The following is a 16,527-nucleotide window of genomic DNA, read 5'->3' as shown; positions in this document are numbered from 1 at the left end:
GAAAGAAGTGACATGCTGCGGAATGTAAACCGCTGCGTTTCCGTGCAGTTTTTCCGCAGCATGTGTACAGCGATTTTTGTTTCCCATAGGTTTACATTGAACTGTAAACTCATGGGAAACTGCTGCGGATCCGCAGCGTTTTCCGAAGCGTGTGCACATACCTTTAGAATTAGGCTATGTGCACACGGTGCGGATTTGGCTGCGGATCTGCAGCGGATTGGCCGCTGCGGATTCGCAGCAGTGTTCCATCAGGTTTACAGTACCATGTAAACCTATGGAAAACCAAATCCGCTGTGCCCATGGTGCGGAAAATACCGCACGGAAACGCTGCGTTGTATTTTCCGCAGCATGTCAATTCTTTGTGCGGATTCCGCAGCGTTTTACACCTATTCCTCAATAGGAATCCGCAGGTGAAATCCGCAGTAAATCCGCAGGTAAAACGCAGTGCCTTTTACCCGCGGATTTTTCAAAAATGGTGCGGAAAAATCTCACACGAATCCGCAACGTGGGTACATAGCCTTAGGGTTAGGGTTGGGTTGGAATTAGGGTTGTGGTTAGGGTTAGGGGTGTGTTGGGGTTAGGGTTGTGGTTAGGGGTGTGTTGCGGTTAGAATTGAGGGGTTTCCACTGTTTAGGCACATCAGGGGGTCTCCAAACGCAACATGGCGCCACCATTGATTCCAGCCAATCTTTTATTCAAAAAGTCAAATGGTGCTCCTTCCCTTCCGAGCCCCGACGTGTGCCCAAACAGTGGTTTACCCCCACATATGGGGTATCAGTGTACTCAGGACAAACTGGGCAACAATTACTGGGGTCCAATTTCTCCTGTTACCCTTGAGAAAATAAAAAATTGCTTGCTAAAACATCATTTTTGAGGAAAGTAAAATGATTTTTTATTTTCACGGCTCTGCGTTGTAAACGTCTGTGAAGCACTTGGGGGTTCAAAGTGCTCACCACATATCTAGATAAGTTCCTTGGGGGGTCTAGTTTCCAAAATGGGGGCACTTGTGGGGGGTTTCTACTGTTTAGGCACACCAGGGGCTCTGCAAACGCAACGTGACGCCCGCAGACCATTCCATCAAAGTCTGCATTTCAAAACGTCACTACTTGACTTCCGAGCCCCGACATGTGCCCAAACAGTGGTTTACCCCCACATATGGGGTATCAGCGTACTCAGGACAAACTGGGCAACAATTACTGGGGTCCAATTTCTCCTGTTACCCTTGAGAAAATAAAAAATTGCTTGCTAAAACATCATTTTTGAGGAAAGAAAAATGATTTTTTATTTTCACGGCTCTGCGTTGTAAACGTCTGTGAAGCACTTGGGGGTTCAAAGTGCTCACCACATATCTAGATAAGTTCCTTTCGGGGTCTAGTTTCTAAAATGGGGTCACTTGTGGGGGGTTTCTACTGTTTAGCCACATCAGGGGCTCTGCAAACGCAACGTAACGCCCGCAGAGCATTCCATCAAAGTCTGCATTTCAAAATGTCACTACTTGACTTCCGAGCCCCGACATGTGCCCAAACTGTGGTTTACCCCCACATATGGGGTATCAGCGTACTCAGGAGAAACTGTACAACAACTTTTGGGGTCAAATTTCTCCTTTTACCCTTGGGAAAATAATAAATTGCAGGCTAAAAAATCATTTTAGAGAAAATAAAATTTTTATTTTATTTTCATGGCTCTGCGTTATAAACTTCTGTGAAGCACTTGGAAGTTCAAAGTCCTCACCACACATCTAGATTAGTTCCTTTGGGGGTCTAGTTTCCAAAATGGGGTCATATGTGGGGGATCTCCAATGTTTAGGCACACAGGGGCTCTCCAAACGTGACATGGTGTCCGCTAATGATTGGAGCTAATTTTCCATTTAAAAAGCCAATTGGCGTGCCTTCCCTTCCGAGCCCTGCCGTGCGCCCAAACAGTGGTTTACCCCCACATATGGGGTATCAGCGTACTCAGGACAAACTGGACAACAACATTTGCGGTCCAATTTCTCCTATTACCCTTGGCAAAATAGGAAATTCCAGGCTAAAAATCATTTTTGAGGAAAGAAAAATTATTTTTTATTTTCATGGCTCTGCATTATAAACTTCTGTGAAGCACCTGGGGGTTTAAAGTGCTCAATATGCATCTAGATAAGTTCCTTGGGGGGTCTAGTTTCCAAAATGGGGTCACTTGTGGGGGAGCTCCAATGCATAGGCACACAGGAGCTCTCTAAACGCGACATGGTGTCCGCTAACAATTGGAGCTAATTTTCCATTCAAAAAGTCAAATGGCGCGCCTTCCCTTCCGAGCCCTGCCGTGTGCCCAAACAGTGGTTTACCCCCACATATGAGGTATCGGCGTACTCGGGAGAAATTGCCCAACAAATTTTAGGATTCATTTTATCCTATTGCCCATGTGAAAATGAAAAACTGAGGCGAAAAGAATTTTTTTGTGAAAAAAAAAGTACTTTTTCATTTTTACAGATCAATTTGTGAAGCACCTGAGGGTTTAAAGTGCTCAATATGCATCTAGATAAGTTCCTTGGGGGGTCTAGTTTCCAAAATGGGGTCATTTGTGGGGGAGCTCCAATGTTTAGGCACACGGGGGCTCTCCAAACACGACATGGTGTCCGCTAACGATGGAGATAATTTTCCATTCAAAAAGTCAAATGGCGCTCCTTCCCTTCCGAACCTTACCATGTGCCCAAACAGTGGTTTACCCCCACATGTGAGGTATCGGCGTACTCGGGAGAAATTGCCCAACAAATTTTAGGATTCATTTTATCCTATTGCCCATGTGAAAATGAAAAACTGAGGCGAAAAGAATTTTTTTGTGAAAAAAAAAGTACTTTTTCATTTTTACAGATCAATTTGTGAAGCACCTGAGGGTTTAAAGTGCTCAATATGCATCTAGATAAGTTCCTTGGGGGGTCTAGTTTCCAAAATGGGGTCACTTGTGGGGGAGCTCCAATGTTTAGGCACACGGGGGCTCTCCAAACACGACATGGTGTCCGCTAACGATGGAGATAATTTTCCATTCAAAAAGTCAAATGGCGCTCCTTCCCTTCCGAACCTTACCATGTGCCCAAACAGTGGTTTACCCCCACATGTGAGGTATCGGTGTACTCAGGAGAAATTGCCAAACACATTTTAGGATCCATTTTATCCTGTTACCCATGTGAAAATGAAAAAAATTGAGGCTAAAAGAATTTTTTTGTGAAAAAAAAGTACTTTTTCATTTTTACGGATCAATTTGTGAAGCCCCCGGGGGTTCAAAGTTCTCACTATGCATCTAGATAAGTTCCTTGGGGCGTCTAGTTTCCAAAATGGGGTCACGTGTGGGGGAGCTCCAATTTTTAGGCACACGGGGGCTCTCCAAACGTGACATGGTGTCCGCTAAAGAGTGGAGCCAATTTTTCATTCAAAAAGTCAAATGGCGCTCCTTCCCTTCCAAGCCCTGCCGTGCGCCCAAACAGTGGTTTACCCCCACATATGAGGTATCAGCGTACTCAGGACAAATTGGACAACAACTTTCGTGGTTCAGTTTCTCCTTGTACCATTGGGAAAATAAAAAAAATGTTGCTAAAAGATAATTTTTGTGACTAAAAAGTTAAATGTTCATTTTTTCCTTCCATGTTGCTTCTGCTGCTGTGAAGCACCTGAAGGGTTAAAAAACTTCTTGAATGTGGTTTTGAGCACCTTGAGGGGTGCATTTTTTAGAATGGTGTCACTTTTGGGTATTTTCAGCCATATAGACCCCTCAAACTGACTTCAAATGTGAGGTGGTCCCTAAAAAAAATGGTTTTGTAAATTTCGTTGTAAAAATGAGAAATCGCTGGTCAAATTTTAACTCTTATAACTTCCTAGCAAAAAAAAATTTTGTTTCCAAAATTGTGCTGGTGTAAAGTAGACATGTGGGAAATGTTATTTATTAACTATTTTGTGTCACATAACTCTCTGGTTTAACAGAATAAAAATTCAAAATGTGAAAATTGCGAAATTTTCAAAATTTTCGCCAAATTTCCGTTTTTATCACAAATAAAAGCAGAATTTATTGACCTAAATTTACCACTAACATGAAGCCCAATATGTCACGAAAAAACAATCTCAGAACCGCTAGGATCCGTTGAAGCGTTCCTGAGTTATTACCTCATAAAGGGACACTGGTCAGAATTGCAAAAAACGGCCAGGTCATTAAGGTCAAAATAGGCTGGGTCATGAAGGGGTTAATCATGTACGTTCCCATTCCTGTCATCACCATGCCCCTTTTCCTGATCACTTCATCTAATGATTCGTCCGCCATATTTTACTACAAACCTGCACCTTCCCAGCAGCAACTGTGCAGGAAACCACTTTACAGTTTTGCAAGGTGTTTATGATGCCCATATTTTTTTTTTTTTTTTTCAGAAAAATTGCCACCCCCATGGAGAAATGTTTGCCAGCCCATGCACTTAGTGTATGGGCATTACAAGTGTAGGAGACACAATCCTTTACATTGGGCCTAGGTTTTAATGAGGCCTTCAGCAATGTCTCCTCATATTCCACCACTATAACACCAGGGTTCACGTGTTCCCTGCTGCTACAGAAAGTCACATTTTTGGAAAGGGTGTCTAGGATCCACATAAACAATTTATTACAAATTAACCACCTATAAGCAAATATCAGGCCAGGCACTCCATTACAAGTCTCAGAGACCCACACCCCTACATTGGGCCTACTTCTTCACTCTGTCTCCTGCAATGTGTCCTTTACCTGCCACTAGATGACCAGGGTTAACGTGCTCTGTACTGTTATAGGCCGTTGAAGTTTTGGCAAGGGGCCTGCGATGGCACCAGTCTATTTTTAAAAAAGGTAACCCCATTGGGGAATTGTTTGGCAGACCATGCACTGCATTACAAATCTCAGAGACACACAACACTACATTGGGCCTATTTCTTAACTCTGTCTCCTGCAATGTCTCTTGTTTAACTGCCACTAGATCACAGGGTGAACGTGTTCTGTACTGTGTATGTTGGGCAAGGGGGCTGTGTTGGCACTATATTTATAAGTCCAAAAAGGACAACACATTGGGGAATTGGGCATGACATTACTTTGGGCCTACTTCTTAACTCGGTCTCCTGCAATCTGTCCTGTACCTGCCAGTAGATCACCAGGGTGAACGTGGTCTGCACGGTGCATTTTGGGCTAGGGGGCTGTGATGGCACTATTTTAATCAGTCCAAAAAGGACCCCACATTGGGGAATTGGGCATGGCATTCCATTGGACCTATTTCTTAACTCTGTCTCCTGCAATGTCTCTTGTTTAACTGCCACTAGATCACCAGGGTGAACGTGCTCTGTACTGTTATAGGCCGGTGAAGTTTGGTAAAGGGGGGCTGTGATGGCACTAGTCTATTTTTACAAAAAGGTACCCCACATTGGTGAAACCACATCCTTGTTGCCAAACACTTCATAACATTTGTGTACCTTAAAGAGCTCACTTGAAAAGCTCCTTTTTGTGTTGCCTGGTTGCTCACATTGGACACAGTACACGTCATATAAATTTGATAAAGCAATGTTGTTACTTTGCCTATATTAAAAATATAGCTTTGTCCACTATATTAGTTTCTCTCCTTGAGAGCCTTAACTTTGTCTCCCTCAAATGTACAAATGGAGAACATACAAATGGCGATTTGTAAACAAGATTGAAATACTGTATCCCAATGGATTCAGACAATGACAGCTGCATTTCTTGTAAAACATTTACAGATGTGACAGAAAATGCTCATAGTGACACAATCTTGATAAATGTTTGTTTATTCACTTCACAGTTCTAAGCCTCTGTATGTTTGCTGTTTGTCATTGTAAAACATTAAGGTTTACCGATGGTGGTTTGATCTAAATCCTTGTGGCTTTTATTTTCTAGTGGTTTATGGCCCCTCATCTGATGACTCCATGATATCTCAGTTTCATCCAACATTGAAAAGTGGCCACTTGAAGGTCTGGGTGAAACTAGAGTTACTACATAGTGTACATCACTATATAAGACCAGAGAAACATCACTAAGACAGATGCCAAAATTGGGGTACATGTACATGCACGGTGTGCTGATACCTGCATAATTGGGGACGCCCATGCAGTGTAGGTAATCTCCCAGGGGTTCTCTGTCTTGGTGTCTTTTCTCCGGTATTCCAGACGGATGATGTTTAAAAGCCTCTTGGTGATGATCTAAGTATACTGTATGTAGTATATCTTCATATATACAGGTCCTTCTCAAAAAATTAGCATATAGTGTTAAATTTCATTATTTACCATAATGTAATGATTACAATTAAACTTTCATATATTATAGATTCATTATCCACCAACTGAAATTTGTCAGGTCTTTTATTGTTTAAATACTGATGATTTTGGCATACAACTCCTGATAACCCAAAAAACCTGTCTCAATAAATTAGCATATCAAGAAAAGGTTCTCTAAACGACCTATTACCCTAATCTTCTGAATCAACTAATTTACTCTAAACACATGCAAAAGATACCTGAGGCTTTTATAAACTCCCTGCCTGGTTCATTACTCAAAACCCCCATCATGGGTAAGACTAGCAACCTGACAGATGTCAAGAAGGCCATCATTGACACCCTCAAGCAAGAGGGTAAGACCCAGAAAGAAATTTCTCAACAAATAGGCTGTTCCCAGAGTGCTGTATCAAGGCACCTCAATGGTAAGTCTGTTGGAAGGAAACAATGTGGCAGAAAACGCTGTACAACGAGAAGAGGAGACCGGACCCTGAGGAAGATTGTGGAGAAGGACCGATTCCAGACCTTGGGGAACCTGAGGAAGCAGTGGACTGAGTCTGGTGTGGAAACATCCAGAGCCACCGTGCACAGGCGTGTGCAGGAAATGGGCTACAGGTGCCGCATTCCCCAGGTAAAGCCACTTTTGAACCATAAACAGCGGCAGAGGCGCCTGACCTGGGCTACAGAGAAGCAGCACTGGACTGTTGCTAAGTGGTCCCAAGTACTTTTTTTCTGATGAAAGCAAATTTTGCATGTCATTCGGAAATCAAGGTGCCAGAGTCTGGAGGAAGACTGGGGAGAAGGAAATGCCAAAATGCCTGAAGTCCAGTGTCAAGTACCCACAGTCAGTGATGGTGTGGGGTGCCATGTCAGCTGCTGGTGTTGGTCCACTGTGTTTCATCAAGGGCAGGGTCAATGCAGCTAGCTATCAGGAGATTTTGGAGCACTTCATGCTTCCATCGGCTGAAATGCTTTATGGAGATGAAGATTTCATTTTTCAGCACGACCTGGCACCTGCTCACAGTGCCAAAACCACTGGTAAATGGTTTACTGACCATGGTATTACTGTGCTCAATTGGCCTGCCAACTCTCCTGACCTGAACCCCATAGAGAATCTGTGGGATATTGTGAAGAGAAAGTTGAGAGACGCAAGACCCAACACTCTGGATGAGCTTAAGGCCGCTATTGAAGCATCCTGGGCCTCCATAACATCTCAGCAGTGTCACAGGCTGATTGCCTCCATGCCACGCCGCATTGAAGCAGTCATTTCTGCCAAAGGATTCCCGACCAAGTATTGAGTGCATAACTGAACATTATTATTTGATGGTTTTTTTGTTTGTTATTAAAAAACACTTTTATTTGATTGGATGGGTGAAATATGCTAATTTATTGAGACAGGTTTTTTGGGTTATCAGGAGTTGTATGCCAAAATCATCAGTATTAAAACAATAAAAGACCTGACAAATTTCAGTTGGTGGATAATGAATCTATAATATATGAAAGTTTAATTGTAATCATTACATTATGGTAAATAATGAAATTTAACACTATATGCTAATTTTTTGAGAAGGACCTGTACATATAATCACTATATTTAATCCTTATATGTAATTATTAACCTGTGTATGTTAACACCTACAATAGTGTACACACTCACACTATTCAATCATACTATTCCTTGAATTTTGTAGTTTGAAATAAAATTGCCTTGTATTGCAAGTATTTGCCTTTTTTAAAGCCGTATCTGAACCTTAGTGTTAAAAACACGTCAAATAAGATTGCCAAATTCTCCTGTAAATAATTGTTCAAAGAGGGAACCATCATACCATTAAAAAAATAAGAGTGAATTTTCCTGGGTCCATCCATTATGTGGGTTCCAAGATGGGGGTCCTAATGGGGTGCATATGACTATGCAGCAGGGCTGGCCTTCCTGCCAATGTATAAAACAAAGGAGTATGGAGCACAAAATATATATTGTGAAGTGGATTTTCAGGGGTCCATCCAGTATGTGGGTTCCAAGGCCTAATGGGGTGCATATGACTGACTACACTCCATGACAGAAGTTATGTCGCTTATCCATGTTATGTGAATAAAAGCTTATAACCTGACGTTTAATTCATCCATTGGCTGTATAAATTACTCTTTGGAAAGCTGAAACCCTCCAAAATATGGTTTAGGTTAAGAAAATAAATTGGCATCAATGCAGAAATATTGATCAGTTAATGGACACAGAATGGTCAGATTTTGGCAAGACAAAAGTTTTGTCGCCCACAGAAAGTAATGTGGTATTCAAACAAATAATTAACTTAAAATACAAATATATGTTGCATAACATTGGTGAATGAAGTTGTGGTGCTATTAGAGTCATATTTTATATTTTGTGTGACTTCCATGAGCTTGAAGGACTGCATCCATGCGGTTTAATGAGGATTCATACAATTTATTAATGAAATCATCAGGAATAGCACAGAATGCAGTCTTCCATGCCTCGCGGAGTTCATCTAGATTCTTTGGTTTTGTCTTCCAAGCTTCCTCTTTCATCTTACCCCAAACATCCTCAATGATGTTCATGTCTGGTGACTGGGCTGGCCAGTCCTTGAGCACCTTGATCTTTTTTGCCTGGAGGAACTTTGTTGTAGTGATGGATGTATGAGATGGAGCACCATCCTGCTGCAGAATTTGACCCCTTTTATGAATTAGAATATAAGAGGTAGCTAATACTTCCTGATATTTTAGGCTATTGATATTACCTTCCACTTTGCAAGTGTTTCGCACACCCCCATACACCACCAAATGTAACTGTTTTTCGGATCCATACGGGCTCCAGTAGGTCTCCTGCAGTATTTGCGGCGGCTGTGGTGTAATTCTACTGAAGATTCATCAGAGAAATCCACCTTCTGCCACTTTTCCAGCATCCATCTGTTTAGCAGGCTGTGGGACTTTGCAAATGCCACACGGTTTTTTATTTGCCTTTTGTTTAGTGCTGGCTTCTGGGCACTGATTCGACCATGGAGGCCATTTCAAGACAGAATCCTACAAACTGTTCTAGTTGACACAGGGACTTGAGGTGACCAGGCCTGTTGGAACTCTGCTGCAGTGGAAGAAGGTCTTGCTTTGGATTTTGTAACCAACAAACGTTCCTCCTGAGCACTTGTCTTGCGGGGTCGGCCAGACCTGGGATTGTCAAACACATCTCCAGTCTCTTCAAATCTTTTAATTCTTGGTACTTGACGCTGAGACCCATTAAAGGTGCCAGCCACCTCTGCACTGGATCTGGTCTTCAGCCTCTAGATAATCCAGGCTTTGGTCGCAGGGTGGATTTTTGGCATGTTGTCAGAGCTCAAGTTGCAGTTCAAATGAAGGTCTGGGGTGCTGGGTTTCTTTTTATACACACACACTAACCAATCATTTACTGAGCACAGGTGAGGATGTAAACTAGGATTGGGTGCATTATATGACCAGGCGACAAAACTTTTGTCTTGCCAAAATCTGACCATTCTGTGTCCATTAACTGATCAATATTTTTACATTGATGCCAATTTATTTTCTTAACCTAAACCACATTTCGGAGGGATTCAGCTTTAAAAAGAATAATTTATAGAACCAATGGATGAATTTAATGTCAGGTTATAAGCTTTTATTTACATAACATGGATAAGCGACATAACTTATGTCAGGGAGTGTATGCAGCAGGGTTCGCCTTCCTGCCAATGTATAAAACAAAGGGGTATGGAGCACAAAATGCATATTGTGAAGTGGATTTTCATGGGCCCATACAGTATGTGGGTTCCAAGGCGTAAGGGGGTGCATATGAATTGATAGCAGGGCTGGCTTTGCATTCAATCCAACACTTTTCCAGGAGTCCCCCCTGGACATCTTATGACAGGGGTATTGTGGTGCGTCGTAATTCTTGGCAGCCCACCCACTCACAGCATTGGCTACAACAGCTTAGGAGACCCACTGTTTGATAATGGCCCTTTAAGAAGATTAATGCCGCCTGATGCAGCAGTAAAAATAGGCTGTGACTTTAAGAGTCCCTCCTTCGTAAATGAAACAAGATGTGTCTGCTTATGTGTCACACACCACATGGCCAGCTAGGGGGGTTACATGTTACAATGACAATTCCCAGTGAATGCATTTGTAGTGGTTAAAAGCAATGTTATAGTTGAAAAACGCTTCAAAAACGCAGCGTCTGAACTAAGCCCAAGGGGGAAGACATTTTCGGTCTGGGGTTAAATATTTGGCCTTACAGGCAAGTCATTAACCTGCAAAGGATGTACTTTATCATATTTCCAAGCAAAACCTGTTTTGATTTCGTTTTCATGTGTTTTTTGTGGCACCGGGAAAAATGGCGTGAATCTCGGAAAAAAATGATTAAAGCTGTGAACTAGGAGCCAGGAATGCTTCCAGGGACTATCCCCATGAGGTTCCTGTGTCATTTGAGCAGTGTTTCCATGATTTTCAGACGTTTTTAGACCTTAAAAGGACCCCGGGGGATCGCGGTAAAAATACTCGGGTCTCCCATAGACTTACATTGGGCTCGTTGTTCTGGCCGTGTGCCCGAGTATTCCAACCTGCTCGACCCGAGCAACGAGCCTCCGAGCATTTTAGTGCTCGCCCATCACTAGTTTATATCCCATGCGCACACAGTTTCCCGATAACTGGCCTATTAGTGGTGACAGCCTGCGGCCTCCTCCGCTAATCATCGGCCAATCGTGTAATTGTCCGGACTATAGGGGGCAGCAGAGAGCTGTTCAACACAAAAGTCACAGCAGATTGTTCTATGTGACGTTCCCGGCCTGTGATAATCGTGACATCTTATGGTGAACTGCAGTGAACTCACTAAGCTCACCTCTGCACTGTGAGACTTTTTCGCATGTTGCTAGTGACGATCACACTGAGGTGTTCATTGTCCCCGCTCACATTGAAATGAGCTGGTAACGCAGCCTCAGTGGCCTGCGGTAACCTTGATGACGTCACTGCCGGTCACTGACGCTGTGCTCAGAGCAGCTCATTCTCCCATGGTTTTCAGAATGGACGTCGCATCTTAGCAATTATCAAAGATAAGGGCTTCGGTGGAATGGGTGTTAGGTGAGTATAACTGTGTTTGTTGTTTTTAAATACATTTGTAAACTGGTGTGCATTTTTATTTAAAATAAAGGACTTTGTTTTGGGTATTTTTTATTGACAAAATGACTATGGGGTTAGTAATAGACAGGGGTCTTATAGACGCTTTTCCATTGCTAATCTGTGGACTTGATGTCACCTGAAAATAGAAAGGTGACATGAACCCCACTTGTCACCGCTACAGGGCGAGTGGGAAGAGGAGGGCAAAGTGCCAGGATTGGCGCATCTAATAGATGTGCTTCTTTTGGGGGGCTGCGGGCTGCTATTCTTATCCTGGGGGGGCAATATCCATGGCCCCTTACCAGCATGAAAATACCAGCCCCAGCAGTCTGCTTTAGCAAGGCTGGCTTTCAAAAATTGGGGGGGAAGGGAAAGAATCGCGTGTAATTTTTTAAAATTTAAATCATCTAAAAAAAGGGCGTAGGGACCCCTCTCTTCTTGATTTCCGGGTGTTGCACACATAGAGGCCATCACATATCAGGTGTCGCACACACGGGGGACGTCACATATCAGGTGTCGCACACGCGAAGGCTTTCACGTATCTGTGTGTAAACGGCAGAGTTGATATACTGTACTTGTGTACAGACTTTTGTATTTACCCTGTGTCATGTCTGAGCACCTGGCCATGTACCCCACATAATGTCGGAGCACCTGGCGGTGTACAACACGTAATGTCAGAGCACCTGGCCGTGTACCCCACGTAATGTCCGAGCGCATGGCTGTGTAGCCCATGTAATGTCAGCGTCTGACAGTGTACCCCACATAATGTTGGATTGTCTGACAGTGTACCTCACGTAATGTTTGAGCGCCTGACCGTGTACCCCACATAATATCTGAGCACCTGGCCGTGTACCCCAAGTAATGTCTGAGCGCCTAGCCGTGTACCCCACGTAATGTTTGTGTGTGCCCCTTCTAATGTCTGAGCTTCCCCTCCAAGTACCCCATGTAATGTCTGAGTGGTTGGCCGTGTACCCCAGGTAATGTCTGAGCGTCTGACCATGTACCCCATGTAATTTTGGAGCGTCTGGCAGTGTACCCCCCCGTATTGTTTGTGTGTGCCCCTTCTAATGTCTGAGCTTCCCCTCCAAGTACCCCGCGGAATGTCTAATCGCCTGGCCGTGCACACCATGTAATGTCTGAGCTTTTCCTCCTGTACCCTCGCAGAATGTCCGAGTGCCTGGCCATGTGCCCCGCAGAAAATTTGAGCATTTGGCCTCCTGCCCTGCGGAATATCTGATCGCCCCGCCATTTGTTCCACGGAATGTCTGAGCGCCTGGCCGCCTACCCTGCAGAATGTCTGAGCACCCAATCGCATGCCCTGCGGAATGTCTGAACACCTGATCGCCTGTCCCAAAAAATGTCTGAGCGCGGGGCCGCCTCCCCGCCGGAAAGTCTGAGGGCCGAGCTGCCTCCCCGGCGGAAAGTCTGAGCACTCGGCCACCTGCCCTGTAAAATAACTGAGCGCTCAGCCGCCTGCTCCGCTCATTTGCCTCCTCCAATAGAAAAAATAGAAAACCTCACAAGGACGGGTTTGGTCACATGCTCCTCCACGGTTCCTCCACCAGTGCACTCTGTGAGGATGAGAACCCATCATGTCTGCATAATAGTTACTGCCACAAATCACATCCCGACATGTCTGATAAATGAGGAGACTGTTACCTCCTCCTACAGCAGCCAATAGACTGTGACACAGGAGGCAAATGCTGAAACATTTATAATGAAACCCAATTGCAAAAATGATTTTTCGCCCCAGTTGTGTGCATTTAAGAAAGATAAAAAAGTCCCCAAAGATGGACAACACCCTTTAACCTCATTTTGTCTAATTGGTAAGAAGTGATTGGGGCAAATTACTGCGCTTTCAGGGGAGTCACATCTCTCAGGGGGGAGTCCCAATAGCCTGGATGTGACCGCTGCTTCTGTCCCCTTCCCCCTTTATCTACACCACCATATATACCTCCTCCATCGCTTCCTAACAGAAGAGCTGCACCAGAGTTTCACCCCATCCCAAAAGTCCAAATCACATGTGTCCGTCCAATTCTGTCATGGCGTTAGTGGTGAGCACCGTGAGATTGGGGGTCCTCTGCGGTGATGTGATGTCTAGATTCGGAGGATCTCTTTTCGTCTGTGTTTCGTTGTTCTGGGCACAGACCTGCTGTTCCACATCATTGATGATTTCAGGCAGAGGGACGTTGAGGGTCTCAGGGAGGAGTGTGGCCATTAGCCCACAGATTACCGCCATGCTGCAGAATATCACCTTAGACAGAGGCGCCCAGAAGTCATCTAGCAGTTTCATCAGTGGAGCAAGCGACGTCCCAATTCTCCCCAAAAATGATGTGTAACCAATGCCATTCTGTCTGCAGGGGAGAGAAGGAACAGATGAGGACACCAATCCTAGAGTGATTCTCAGAAGACCACCACTGATGGCGGAGCTATCCCTGTAATATGGAGCCATCTGGGGGCGGCCATGGTCTTTCTACAGAGATGGCAGAATTGTCTGTAAGGCCCAAGGCCCAATTCATTACCACAGAAGGCTGCTCAATGCCAGAGAGGGGCACCAAAATAAATTTTAGTTTACCCGAGTTTCTCCGGATTTCCTCTCCTGATGGACTCTCATCTCCATTCTCCCACGTTCTCTGTCCTTCCCACCACTCACCTTCTTCTGCCTGACTGCCTACAATTCCACATTCTCCTGCCTGACCCCACCATCTCTTATGTGCAGCTTGAAACTCCCTCCTCATGTTCTCATCCCTGACAACTGCAATACCCTCCTCACGGTCTGCCCAATACCTCCATTTCTCACTTTGTCTATTCTCTGCATTCTCCTGTCTGACAACCCTCCTCACATTTTCATAGCTACAGTGCTGGTGGTCACATTATTGGGCATGACAGCCCCAGCTATCACATTCAGAATTCAAAGCATTTAAAGAGACCAGGGCGGATGAACACAGTACTTAAGGGAAAAATGGAAAGAGGGGGCATATCTAAAGAAGAATATAATGCTATCTGCAGGACAATTGTTAGAAGAGCTAAAGCCAGTATTGAAGTGCGGCTTGCAAGGGAGACTAAAAGCAGATTTGGGGGTATATCAAAAGCCAAAGAAAAGTCAAAGATGCTATATGACTTTTACAGGATGAAAAGGATGAAGTGGTCAAAACTGATGAGAAGGCCGAACTTTTAAATTCCTATTTTGCATCTGTGTTCTTTAAGAAAGCAATTGTAACATCAATTGATCTTCACGGAGCCATCAAAGGAATAAAAGAATCCACACTATCCATAAACAGAGATATGGTGAGGGAACACTCAGCTAATTTACATGAATTTATATCTCCTGGTTCAGATTAATTACATCCTAGGGCACTGAAAGAGTTAGCAGAGGAATTTGCAGAACCACTAACCAGAATCTTTGAAAAATCAGGGAGAACAGGATAAGTTCCACTAGATTGGAGAAGGGCAAATGTCCCTATCTTCAAAAAAGGAAAGAAGACAGAGCCAAGAAATTACAGCCCCGTGTGCCTTACTTCTATACCAGGAAAGATCTGTGAACAAATTATTAAACAGCATGTATGTAAGTACTTGTATAGGAATAAAGTAATTAACCAGAGCCTGCATGGGTTTGTAGCAAACAAGTCAAGCCAGACTAATCTAATTTCCTTCTATGATGGAATCAATGACTGAGTGGATCAGGGAACTGAGGTAGATATAGTATATCTCAGCCACCCACACAGACGGACATACACTAGACCTCGTCTTCACTCGTCTCTGTTCCTTATCTAATCTCACATCTCCCTTCCCCATTTCTGACCACCATCTACTCACCTTCTCATCCTTGTCCTCCTCACCCGCCCTCCATGTCCAGCTACTACCACATCCTCTCAGAAACCTAGCACACCTAGACATTCACAGGCTCTCAGACTCTCTTGTATCCCTGTCCTCCATATCTTCACTCCATGACACGGACAGCGCCACCGCTTTCTATAACTCCACTCTAACATCAGCTATAGACTCAGTCACCCCTCTCTTTCTTTCAACTTTCTTTTTATTAAAGAAAAAGAATCACAATTGAACAGGAAATGAAAAACAATAGAAATTTCAAAGACATTGAAACAGATATGAGGACAACATTATGAGTCCAACAATATATGGGGTTACGTTGAATTAGACATTCTAAATAGAATTTCAATGTGAATATTTTTCTGCCCAATGATGACAGAAGTATTCTAGGAGTGATACCTTTATTGGCTAACCAGAAAAATAATATGTTTGCAAGATTTCAGAGCACAAAGGCTCCTTCTTCAGGCGAGATTACCCTGGTAATTCTGCCTGAAGAAGGAGCCTTTGTGCTCTGAAAGCTTGCAAACATAATATTTTCTGGTTAGCCAATAAAGGTATCACTCCTAGAATACTTCTGTCATCATTGGGCAGAAAAATATTCACATCGATTTTTCTGGCTAACACGGTACCACAATACAATTTGTTATTGTAAATAGAATTTCAGGAACGGTCCTCAGTAAAGGAGGAGCGAAAACATAGCTAGAAGTAGTAAATCTAGAGGAATCAATGGAAACTCAAGTAAAATTGTTTTCACAAGAATACAGGAACTGTAGAGGTGAGTGGAAAGGAGGCAAGGGGGTAGAGAAAGAAAGAAAGGAGGGGAAACAGAAGAGGAAGGGGGAGAGGTGGAGGGGAAAGGAGACCCGATGGAGGAGAAGATCCCGGAACAGTCACCCCTCTCATGCATGGCAAAGTGTGACAAATCAATAGGCAACCCTGGCATAACAATCTCACCAAAAAACTTTGACAAGCATCCAGGGTCACGGAGCGGCTTTGGAAGAAAACACGCCTGCCAGATGACTTCACTGCCTTCAAACAAGCTACACTTGCTTCAAATTAGCCAATTCTACGTTCTACGGGATAATGGGGAAGAGACGGAAGGTCAGGGGTGCGGCAGCTCTGGTGGTGGTGAGGCGGCAGCTCGGGTGGTGGTGAGACGGCAGAATGGTTATTGCAGGCTGTAGGCTTTCTTGAAGAGATGGGTTCTCAGGCTCAGTCTGAAGGATCAGAGGATGGTGGATAATCGGACTGTTGAGGCGTGGAATTCCAGAGGATGGGGGATATTCGGGATACATCTTGGAGGCGGT

At 43.9% G+C, this 16,527-nt stretch overlaps 1 protein-coding gene across 1 annotated transcript in view; it reads right to left on the bottom strand.

Moving 5' to 3' along the window:
* Window positions 1-13,266: 13,266 nt before the first annotated feature.
* SLC22A7 (solute carrier family 22 member 7) overlaps window positions 13,267-16,527 on the bottom strand; it is a 74,202-nt gene continuing 70,941 nt past the window's right edge. Inside the window, exon 9 of the mRNA XM_069768223.1 lies at window positions 13,267-13,739. Within this exon, the coding sequence (XP_069624324.1) occupies window positions 13,407-13,739 (333 nt within the window). The 3' untranslated portion in view covers window positions 13,267-13,406. The remainder of the gene's footprint in view (window positions 13,740-16,527) is intronic.

The sequence above is a fragment of the Ranitomeya imitator genome, chromosome 5 (genome assembly GCF_032444005.1).
Source record: "Ranitomeya imitator isolate aRanImi1 chromosome 5, aRanImi1.pri, whole genome shotgun sequence".
Classification (NCBI taxonomy): Eukaryota; Metazoa; Chordata; class Amphibia; order Anura; family Dendrobatidae; genus Ranitomeya; species Ranitomeya imitator.
This window is presented reverse-complemented; position numbering and strand designations above follow the sequence as displayed.